The 12,637-nt window shown below is 41.4% G+C and overlaps 1 protein-coding gene across 1 annotated transcript in view; it reads right to left on the bottom strand.

The window, feature by feature from the left end:
- Window positions 1-6,893: 6,893 nt before the first annotated feature.
- LOC131239835 (uncharacterized) overlaps window positions 6,894-12,637 on the bottom strand; it is a 31,735-nt gene continuing 25,991 nt past the window's right edge. Inside the window, exon 5 of the mRNA XM_058237713.1 lies at window positions 6,894-7,494. Coding sequence (XP_058093696.1) covers window positions 7,150-7,494 — 345 coding nt within the window. The 3' untranslated portion in view covers window positions 6,894-7,149. The remainder of the gene's footprint in view (window positions 7,495-12,637) is intronic.

The following is a 12,637-nucleotide window of genomic DNA, read 5'->3' as shown; positions in this document are numbered from 1 at the left end:
GGTAACTACAATCACACAAATGCAAGTGCATGAGTCAAACTATCAGTCATGCAACAGTCCTGCATGTACCATGCACTTATATGGGGCAACTCCGCCTATGAGGGAGCCCATAAACAGTCCGCCCAAAGGCATCTGTTATGATCGGTCACTCCTCACATCAGGCATACATATGATGCGAATGATCATGAATCATGGATCTATACTAAACATGTATAAAGAGATGGGCTCTGTGTATAACGGAGATGGGCCTAGACGGCCTACTTACCGCAAATATGGGCCTATCCGTGGGCCTTAGGGAAGTTATAATGCGGACATTTAACCAACATTATCCATTCAATGTAGACGTCAAACCATCATTGTTCCCAAGGTATAGCCCACTACAAAATCAACACATATACCATGGTGGAATTACACTACAATGGGCCTTATGTACGTCCTATTGGGCCTTGACCCATGGGCCTCCAGTACATCAAATGGGCCTCATACATGGGTCTCGCATATACATATCAAGGTGGACCTTAACAAGGACCACTAACACATCAAGATGGGCCTCAACAATGAGCCTTATACAATTCAAAGTGGGCCTTAATGAATGGCCCATAAATATGTCAAGATGGGCCTTATCACATGGCCTTAAAAATAATTTCCCAAATGATTGGCCGGCTTGGATGAAACACATGCATCATGGTGGGTCCTATGTGGGATGGAAAGGATGGTTGACATAGATGAAATACATACCTTATGGTGGGGCCCACACTAAAGGAAAGTGTAGATTACGATTCATGCCTTAGTGGGTCTCATATGGGGCCCACCATAATGTTTATATTCCATCCAGCCCATTGATAAGGTCACTCAGACCTGGGGGCCACAGTGATGTTTATTTCTCACCCAACCTATTGATAAGGTCACGTGGACCGGGGTCCACTGTACTATTTATTTGCCATCTAACTATTCATAAGGTCACGTGGACCAAGAGGGGGTAGGGCCCACAGTGATGCTTGTTTACCATACAACCTGTTCATGAGGTCACGTGGACCTTGGGCCCACCGTGATATTTATCTGTCATCCAATCTGTTTATAAGGTCACGTGGACCAGGGCCCACGGTAATGTTCATTTGCCATTCAAACTGTTGACGAGGCCACCCAAACCTGGGGCCCACCGTGATGTGGTCCACAAATCCAGCCCACCCATTATGTGTGTCCCACTGGACTGACGGTCCAGACCAAATTTCAACAACATCCAAAACTCAGGTAGGCCCCACCAAGCGATTTTATATGTTTTAGGCATGTCTTCACATGATTTTAGATGGTATGGCCCACCTGAGTTCCGTTTATGGCTGATTTTTAGAGACGTCCCATGGACAAAGGGGACCCATCAAATGCAAGGTGTTAATGGCCGAAATGCATCAAGGTGGGGCCCACGGCTGGGGCTGTGAGGCCTGCCTCGTTCACCCGTCCGCCAGCGCCGCAGGCAGCGCCTGCGCGTGCTTCTGACAGCAGCAGCTGCTGCTGTCTATGTTTTTTTTTTTTAATGTTTTTCTATGGTTTTTAGTAGATGGGGCCCACATCAGCAAGATCCACTCTAGCCATTAGTCCTTGTGGCTCGATACAAACCCATAGAGTCCAATATTGAGCTGTTTTTGATATACAGGAGCATCAGGGAGTAAATCGAAGGTAGGAACACTGTTTCCGATACCATGGCCCGCCAGAAAACCAGATTAACCTCATTTTTCGGTTCAACGCCTAAAATGATTTGAGGAAGAGGATGGATGGCTTGGATCTTATACATACATCCAGGTGGGGCCTACATGAGTGCCCAAAAAAATATATATTATTTTATATATATATATTTTTTAAAGCTGGCGTATGGACCAGCGTTGGTTCACACTTCTCTGTTTACCACTCCACGTCCAGCGTCTAGGGACGCTGGACGGTCCACATACAACACAAGCATTGTGGTGGGTCCCACTTGGACATGGCCCACCTATATGTATACATATATATACATATAATATATATTTTATATTATATATATACAAAACATATATATTATATATATCATATATATATATATATTATAAAATATAATATATAGAAAAGAAGATGTATTGGGTCCATCCAAACAGTGGATGGTGTGGATCATCACCTACAATAGGATGGGCCACACCGTCTGATGTAGATGGACAGGTAGATATGACACATATTGGTGGGATCCACACCATCACAAAGAGAGAGAGAGAGAGAGAGAGAGAGAGAGAAATATACGGTGAGATAGAGAGGAGGGACCCCGCCACTATGGGCCCTCCATTGATACAACACATACATCAAGTGGGTCCCATAACAAGTGGCCCTTAAAATTGAAAGCAACGGTAGATCACCCACCTTATCTTCCTTCTTCTTGGTCCCTTAGACTCCAATGCTCCATAGCTTGCCTTTTGATGGTGGATGATGGACTTTTGATGGTGTGGATGAAAGATGAGAAGGTGTAGATGGAAGATGAGAAGGTGGACCACACTTGTGGTTTGGGAGAGAGTTGGAGAGGCTTGGACATGTGAGGCTTGAGTTGCTTGGGAGATTTGAGAAATGAGAGAGAGAGAAATGATGGGAGTGATATGGATGGGTGGGGTGTGATGGGTGTAATTAATGAAGTATGGGTTGGTTTGAAAAATGGGTAAAAGAGGGATGGTGAGGGAGAGAGAGGTTTGACTTAAGGGAAAAGGAGGAGTGGGGTGGTTGTACTTGGATAATGGATGCATTTATGGTTGATTGATGGGACTTATTGTAGAGATTCCCTCGAGATTCGCAATGCGCGGCTTTTCTTCGGAATAAACGCAGATCGACATCTTCTAACCTCGGTAAAGGGTCAATGCGCGAGTCGCGGCGTTGGAACCGCGGCGACGGCGCGGTCGCCAAGATATAGGTTTCGGTTCGAGCCGACTTTGGTAAGCGGGACTCGGCTTAGGATCGCGCGCAATCGTTGGATACAGTGCGAAGGTTACCAGAATTTGACCGAAAGGATCACGAAAGCATACGGAACGATACAGACTAGGATACGGGTCTCACACTCTATCCCCCATCCCCAGTCAGGTCCCATACCACCTACCCATTGCTGCATAGGAAAGAAGTCCTCTCCCATTCTGCATGCCGCACAAACTCGCCAAGTATGGCCAAACAATCCAGGAAGTCTCTCCCATAAACCCCTGGCACTCTTAGGGGCATTGGTAGCTCCCCAATTGAACCACGTCTTCTATTGCTCACCCTCTATCCGCTTTAGAATCTTCGCCTCCTCTGGTTCTTCAAGGAAGGATAAAACTAGTCTTAGACAACATGGTAGTCCGTGGCATTACCTAGAATGCTCTAAGGTGGGAAACATGCATCCTAATGGGAGATGGTTCTTAAAAGGATTCAGAGGAGATCCTAAGGGACCTTTGGCCGGAGTGGCATATAAGGGAAACACCGCATATGATGTAGCGACCCAGCTTAAAATCATCCCGGTCCAAATGTCCGTTTCGGAACTCCTCTATACATCACAAGCACACTGGGTGATTTTTGTCAAAACTTTGAACGATGTGCATATCTCTTGGGAGGCTCCACGTGAAATGGTTGCACACATGATAGGCCAACTCCTTGCACCCTGAGCCATCACTTTCTCAAATAACGAGCTACCACCAGAAGGCCGCGACCATGCGACGTCATTAAATATAATCATCTGTCATAAGGACTGTAGCATCCTGCTGGTACTGATTGATAATGGTTCAAGTTTGAATGTTTGCTCACTTCTGACTTCCTTTATATTTAGGACTGAAACCATATATGTCCAGGCCAAGCAATATGAATGTGCGAGCATTCGATAATTCCTGAAAAAAGCACAAGGAGAGGTTGATCTTGAACTACAAATTGGCCCAGATACATCCATCGTCTCTTGTTAGGTTTTGGACATCGCTCCATCATTCAATCTTCTCCTCGGACGACCTTGGCTTCACGAAGTTGGGGTCGTACCAACAACTCTCCACCAGAGGGTTAAGTACATCCTTAGGAATAAGGTGCTATGCATTCTAGCAGATCCAGAACCACTTTTTTCCACTGAAATAAATCTTCCAAGGCAGCCTAACATCCCAGTCATTGACGCATGGTAACTATGCAGAGACAACCCCTACTAAAACTTTCAATTCAAAGTAGTAGATCACAGTCCAATGGTATGTCCTCTAAAATCAAACTATGTTTTCACTCCAGCTGAGCATCAAATCTTAAACTACCATCTTGCACACCAAGATACCTCCAAGGTAATTAAGGTTCAAGAATGAGTGGGAAAGATAGGACTGGGATATGAGTCTCATTCACAAGATGAACTAGAGGAGACAGATCCCAAGAGGAGGATGAAGGGCCAAGAGATAAGCCATCCCCTCCCTTTCACACCAATCCAATTTGTCAATGCCAGAGTCATCCATTCATGTCAAGATCCATATTTCGACTCACCAGCTCACAACAATAGTCTCACCCTCACTGAGTTGCACAAGCAACATCTGGGCAAGGGACAAGAGTTACCGACTCTTGATTGCACCACGATGGTGGTCCCACCAGAGCTGCAACAACCTGAAAAACTCCATGACATAGGGAATGAAGGAAGGTTTGATGAATCTGACATCGAGTTAAAACTTTGCCCTCACCACATCATGATGATTGGGCATAATAGAGAAAATCAGTCCATTGCAGCCCACAACCCTACCTCTTGAGGGGAGGGAGCATATGACTCCAATTAGTTCACCACTCCTATGACATTTGAATCGGCCGGTCAATCTTCTCAAAATATTGGTCTGGAAAAAAATGTCCTTTTAAATAGACAATCGAACCTCAGGCAAGACCAGAATAGATGCTAGTACGAAACGCTTGCTTGCTCGGCATCCGATAAATTTAAAACACAAAAAATCCAAAAAACCCTAAAAAAACAAAAAATAATAATAATAAACCCTTAAAACCCAAAAACAATAGAAAATTCTCAAAACTAGAAAATAATAGAAAATTCTCAAAACCAAAAAATAATATAAAATCCCCAAAACTAAAAAATAATAGAAAATCCACAAATCCAAAAATAGTAAAAAACCTACAAAAACCAAAAACATCAAAATTTTTTTTTTAATTTTTAAATACCCGAAAATCAAAAAACTTTTTAAAAATCGCATGCAATAAAGTGCTAGACTTATCTGAAGAGTTGCATGAAGTCGACATCTATGACTTTGACATAGAAATAGACTTCGAACTCATGGGTTTAGAAGAGGTCAAGGATGAGAGAAATGATGACCTGACCCCCAAACTTGAGGATCTCCTCAATAAGTTCGATTCAAAAGCCAACGTTATACTTATAATTTCGATGTGGTCAATCTTGGAACCCCTTAGAATCCTCGGGAAGTACGCATTGGAAAATATTTGTCTCCGAGTAAGAGGAAAAGGATAGTCGAATTTTTGAAACTGCAGTTATCAAAATTTGCCTTCTCTTATGAAAACATGCATGGACTCAATGAAGAACTGGTGGTACACAAAGCTTGAAATCAAGCCGGTCAAATAAAAGTTGAGGAGAATGCGACTAGAATGGATCACGAAAGTACAGGATGAAGTAATCAAGTAATACAACGCTAGTTTCTTGGTAGTATCCAACTATCCAGAATGGCTTGCCAACATCGTTCCCATTCCCAAGAAAGATGACAAGGTCCGAATGTGCATCGACTTCCGCAACTCAATAAAGCTAGTTCAAAGGACGACTTTCAACTGCCCCACATCGATATCCTGATCAACAACATGGGAGGATACAAAATCTTCTCTTTCATGGATGGTTTCTCTAGGTACAACTAAATCAAAATGGATGTAGAAGACCATGAAAAGACATTATTCATCACGCTGTGGGGAACCTTTTGCCACCGAGTCATGCTATTTCATGCTATTTGGGTTGAAAAACACCGGAGCAACATACTAGGGAGTCATGATGGCACTATTCCATGACATGATGAACAAAGAATTGAAAGTTTATATGAATGATATGATCATTAAGTCCCGAAGCATTGAGCGGCACTTCAAAGACCTTGGAAAACTCTTCAACCAATTGAAAAAGTTCAAGCTCCACCTCAATACACAAAAGTGTGTATTCAGGGCAACTAGGAATAAGTTGCTTGGTGTCATTGCTAGTGAGGATGGCATCCGAGTCGATGAATCAAAGATTTGGTTGCCTCAGGAGACCCTCTTTGGAAGGCTATCCTAGAAGAAGAGCTTGGCATGCTCCCTAACAACAACAATCTCGTTCCCTCAAGATGAATGTTGCTGGTGGAATCGTGCTGACGGTGACTTTGAGCGTGGCAAAAGGATCTAATCAACAACAGTAAGTTGATCTTTATGAAACTTCTTTTCTGGTTGTGAAACCAGCTACACTTTGCACCATCCTCTTGCTACCAAGTTGCTGCGAATGCCTTATTTGCATGGGAAATTTGAGCGAATAAGTTTGTGGAGCAACCGCTGGACTATTGAGACAGGACCCATTCTTGTCTTTCAAATCCTATCATACATTGAGATTGACTGAAATTTTGTTCCTGAGAATATTCAACTCAGACATTCATATTCAAATACTGAATAAGAACAGTTGAAAGATCAAATTGCTGATGTTTAGCCAAGATCATTTTCAATTTCTCCAAAGCAAACTCAGACGTGCATATTGTTTTGCATTGTTTTCAATTTCCTAAATTATCCCCTTCTATCATGGATCAATTGTATAGGGATTCAAACCTTTCCACATCAGAAATGATTTTGAGCACTTTGGCTGGACAGACAGTATTCCGCTTGATTTCTCAGAAGGATACTATATGTAACAAATCTTATTACTATCCATGCAATGAAAAAGGGAAGGACAGCAATGTGAAGACTCTTGAGCATTACAAGATTATTTCATCACCTTTAACACGCAGATGCTTGAGCCTCTCTTTCATTTTAATCAACAGAGTCAATACCATTCACACATGGGAAGAACAAACAAAAATGGAACAAAAACAAACCGTAACCACTTTAAAGAAAAAAGAAAAAGAAAAAAAGAAAAGAAAAGAAAAAAGAAGAAGAAACTTTTGTACAAAAAAAAAGGGGAAAAAAATACACATGGTAACACCAATCAACCTAAAGAAGGGGCTCCGAGAGCTCCATCTCATTGGAACCCTGATTGACCTGTGCTGGGTTTCCTACAAAGTTCAAGCCCAACCATTCCCATGGCCAACATACATACCTCTGCCTGCTCTGGTTCCCCAAATCATCCCGATTATCTGATTCTTCTACTTGACGGGTCAGCTCCTCCACCCTCTCCCTCAACCTCGAAGCCCTCAAGTCTGCCAACCTTAATGATTTCTCGGCCGCATCTCTTGCAGCCATGGCTGCTGCTGCTGTCTCTTCTTTGAATTTGAGCTTGTTCTCTGAATCCACCATGGCTTGTTTTGCCTCCTCCAATTCCTGCCTGAGGGCTGCCAACTGTATGTCGCAATCAAAACAGTTAAAAATCAGGATCTCTGCTCCTGTGAGATGTTCTCAAATTTCAGCAACACACACATCCATGCACACACGCACATTTGCACACATGCACAAAGAAAAGAAAACAAATGTAGGAACAATTCCTTGAAATTTCAAAGGTCCTGACAGGCTCCATGCTACCTGTAGGATGCTGCGATATAGATATGTACATACTCGAGTGAACCTAACGCAGGCCGAGGCGGTTTTGTGCTCTCAGGCTGCCTGAATGAGTCCTCTCATAAAACCTTTCTTCGTGTAATAATATTTTATATTCCAAAAAAAAAAAACCCTAATGTAGAAGAATTATAGGGTCCTGATGCAAAAGGATGTGAAAAGTGTCCTGATGCATCCAGTTCAAACAACTGTGGCGGTCCCATGCACCAGTTTGCATAAGTGGGATCCATATCGTTGATATAATGGGCCCCATCATGTATGGATCCCCCAGAAATCTCTGAAACTGGAAGATCATGATTGCCTTCACAGTATTCTTTTTGGGGCCCGAAGCTGTATTTCTTTTCTCAACCATCTATTTTTACACCACTGATTAAGGGTTAGGATCTCCTGCAATTGGGGATATGACCCCATATCAGCCAGATTTTTTTTTTCTTGGGAAAAAAATCTCAAAAAACTTTGGTGAAATACTAATAAAAAAATGAGGATCCAAATATATTTTCTTTTTTTGGTTTTGGACATTGTGGTGTAAAGGGCCATTCTTTGGTACGAATGTTGTTGGTCGAGCAGTGTCAGCTTGACCTGCTGAAGGTCGAACAAATAGGGCCTAATCAAATAGAAATCAAGCATGATTTGGTGGTTTAAGGTCCTTTACATATAAATACAACAAAAAAAGGAAAAATGGTATTAAAAAAAATGGTACTGCTTCTTCCAATGTTTCCCAAAATGGTCCACTCCACCTCGGTTCAAATTTCACTCAAATTTTGTGTTTTGATCCTTGAAGAAGGCTTAGATCTAGTTTAAAATTAGTTTCTAAGCCTCCTTCATGGTTCAAATGAATAAAGAGGCAGAACAAGAAGGAAAATTTTGTAGAAAAAAATAATAATCATAATGGGCCCTTTATAGCTGTATCAGTCACCATTACTGGCCGATACAGCCTATATTTTCATAATGGATCAATTCACCCTATATCGTGTAACAAGGGTAGCCATCCTTTACATAACAACCCTTACAACCGTAATGAACCATTTTTTAATACCATTATGATTAGTGAACCAGCCTGATATTCTCCCTAAGTGATCTTCAAGTAAGAAAGTTAATGGCTGTTACGTAATGGAAACGGTGGTAACACGTTATGGGGTCATAATGGTAGTTACCGAAAAAATTGTGCGTTACAACTACAATTACCATTATGGAATACCTAGAGTATGATATGCCTCTTACGTGGCTCAGAAATTATATACAAGTGACATATTGGCGGTGAATATAGGGCTGTGTGTGAATATCCACATGCATTGCCTCTATGTGATCATTTGTGCACAACGCAAGAACAGAAACCAACCGCCCTCGAATGTGAAAGTCCCATTGTTGGAGGACAATACCATATAGGTTGCCCAGGTGGCATCTGCCGATGTGCTAGATCCGCTACCCAAGAATTTGGTGATTGTCTTTGGGTATTATAGAAAAATGATAGAAAGACGGAAACAAGGACTTAGTGCTAGAAACCTCCATATTTTCTGACTTCACAATTAGGACTGATGCAACTCCAAAGGCAAATTTTAGTACATCCTATAAGTAGAAAACTACTTTTTCTATTATTACACCCTCTGAAAGTGAGAGAATACCTAAAAATGTTCAATTTCCCAAGGAAACAATTACGAATTCCATATCCGTAAAGATTCAGTCCTAGTTACCAGTCTCCCAAGGATCTTTCCCCTACTAGGGGTGCAACTGAGGTCAGGCTCAACCCGAACCTGATCAGTCCAACTCAAAGTTTTGGTTGGTTTGGGATGGTTTGGGTTGGATTGCAGTAGGGTCGGGCTTGTGTTGTACATCCTCAACCAGAACCCGGGTCCGGTTGAGATCGGGTTGAGGCCACCGGCAACCTGACCCAACACAAACCCTGCTATGGACTACATAGGAAGCTCTCGTTTGTCAAGCGCTTGACCTCAGGATTTTAAAATTTTAAAATGGATGGCCACAACTTTGGCAGGGGCTTGAAGGGTTGAAACAAGTGTAAACAAATGGAAACAAATGGAAACAATAAGAATGCGTCAAGTATGTAGTATTTCAATTTAGGCCTTAGCCCATACCTCTCTCATTCTCTTTCCCCCTCCACAATCCAAAAACCCTAGCCCCCGATTTGTTCCTACTCGATCTAGCACTAAAATCTCACCAGTTCCCTTTCTCTTCTTGATCTGCCTCTGTTATTCTCTGTATCATTGGATCTCTCATGACCACTCTCAGCAGAAATAACAAAGGAGAAGAAGAGGAAGAAGATTCAAGTAGTGTTTTTTTTTTTTCTGAGTGGTAATCGATGCAAATGGTTAGGCCCATCAATACAAAAAATGCATCATATCCAAACAATAGATGTATAAAGTTGGGCCCATCAGATCTACTGTTGATTCAAACATAATCCTTAGCCATGTTGGATTAGGGATCCATACCATAGTTGACCACTAATCTAGATGATCTGGTTTCACTAATAATCTGGATCACTCAACCTGACAAACACGACCCCCAACCCAAGACTGGTTAGGGTTAGGAATATCGCACATAGTGTAGGGATCTGGTTGGGGAGCTTAGGTTGGACCACAGGCTGCGTTGAGCCATGTGTTAGCCCAGTCTGAGGTCCCTGACCCTACCTGTCAAGTCACACCCAATCACCTCCCACCCTCGTTATAGAACATTTTTCATATCCTTCCATTATTACACCCTCTAAAAGTGCAAGAATTCTTAAATTGTACAAGCGAACAAATTTTTTTAAAATTTATTTATTTATTTTTATTTATTTTTATAGCCTGACACTTAGTAAGCGAGCAATTGAACATACACAAATTCCATGTTCTTGAACTTTCGGTCTAGATATAACAAGCTTACTAGGGGTCTCCTTACCTCCTTCCCTCCCTGCCTCTAGTCGAAGGCTACTACTACAAATGCTTCATTCTTAATTTCATCTTTCCCGGTCTTGCTACACATCAATCTCAACACTCATGTCTACAACAATCTAGTGGATTGAATAGCTGTTCTATACAATTTCCCGTGAGTTTATATCCATTGCTAGTAATCACGCAACACTCTAGAGGCACATTACCACTTCATTCACCCAACTCTAATTTTGTCCCCATTATTCGAGAATAATAGACAAGTTAACCAAACAAATCAATTTGAGAAATTTCTAGCCATCAATTTTAAGTACTCATCAGTCTCACCACAAGCCATTCACATAATGATATTGATATATCTTCCCAATACTCCCTTACCTAACCACCCACCAAATCACATCCTTAAACTACTCTATCATATGCATTCTCAAGATCTATGAAAATCGTGTAAATCATACTCATTGGCTCGATACTTTTCCATTAGCCACTAAAGTAGGAAAATTAGCAATTGTTGATCCCGATGGCATGGAGTTAGAATGTTTTCCAAATATCCACATTTCCATTTTAATTTTTCTCCTACCAACCTTTCCCAAAACTTCATGTATGAACTTTATTCGCTGATAGTTGGTGCAACCTTATGCATCTACTTCTATTTCTTGTAGGTATCATAATACTTCTCCTCTATCATCGAGCATTCACTGTTCATAAAATTTTGTTGAAAAGTCTAGTTAACCATACTATTCCAATTTCACAAGGTTCATAAAACCATCTACAAATCTAGAACACTGAAAGTAGGGATTTCAAAGACCTTTCTTTGGCATCTTTATCAAAGGGGGATCATAGGCCCCTCCCTTCCATTCTTGGACCTTTTTAAAGCATTTTCCAAAAATTTAACCTTTTTTGGTGAATGAATAAACATTTTCACCTTTCTTCTTTCTTATCAATTTTATAAAAAGATAGATTCTTGGATCTCTCTCTCTCTCTCTCTCTCTCTCTCTCTCTCTCTCTCTCTCTTCCTATTTTAAATATTTTTTCCTTTTTTAACTAAAAAAATTCTGTTTGATACGCTTCCAATAACGATACGCAACACTATATCATATCATTTTTTGGTTGGGCTGACATGCCTGCCGATACTGATATTCAGAACCATGCTCTCTCTCTCTCTCTCTCTCTCTCTCTCTCTCTCTCTCTCTCTCTCTCTCATACACACACATTACAAATAACCTCATTCTTAATTTATATCCTTCCCGGTTTAGTTGCACATCCATCTCAACACTCACTATTGTAATAGGTATGGCTACTCATGTTGCCTGCAAATTACCAAGACTTTGCCTCATAAAGTGGGTCAATTAATTGCCAATTTTAAAATTTTCCCTTGAATTTATATCCAATAGGGGGTATGGCATGTGCAACGCACATGGAGAGAAGGAATTGGTTTGCTAGATGTGTGAGTGAGGAAAGGCAAAGAAATCGGAAGGGAGAGGCATCGGGAGAGAGAGAGAGAGGATGTGATACACGAAGAGAGGTGTGGGAAACGTGCGGAGACAAAAAAAAAAAACAAGAAAAAAAGAAAAAAAAAAAAAAAGAGGGTTTTCCAGCCACACGCAGGGAAGGTAGTAGGGCTGTCAATGGGCTGGGCCTATGGTTGGCTTTGGCCCGGATTTTGAACTGTTCAAGCCAGGCCTATTAAAAAAAATTATTTTGCCTAGCCCGAGCTTGGTCCATTGACAGCCCTAGAAGGTAAAGAGGGTGCTGGCTACCCGCACAAAAAGAAGAGAATAAATAGACACTAAAATCGTCACACCATTGTTACAGGGATTGGGTAAAATTCTAGCCGTCTGTTGCAAGCACAACAATCTTAAAACACCCTAAATACCCCTGGCTTATGTTGGAAATTCCCTCTAATGTTTCGTAAGCAAAATTGTCCAATATTACTGTTGTTGTAGCTATTGTATATAATTACCCTTGCAGTTTAAGTGGCACACAATGATCACATAAAACTCCGGAGGAACATCTCCAATTCTTCCACCAGCTTGAATTATGTGGGC

This window comes from Magnolia sinica, chromosome 3, assembly GCF_029962835.1.
Source record: "Magnolia sinica isolate HGM2019 chromosome 3, MsV1, whole genome shotgun sequence".
Taxonomy (NCBI): domain Eukaryota; kingdom Viridiplantae; phylum Streptophyta; class Magnoliopsida; order Magnoliales; family Magnoliaceae; genus Magnolia; species Magnolia sinica.
The sequence above is the reverse complement of the archived record's forward strand: the minus strand, read 5'-3'. Positions and strand labels throughout refer to the sequence as shown.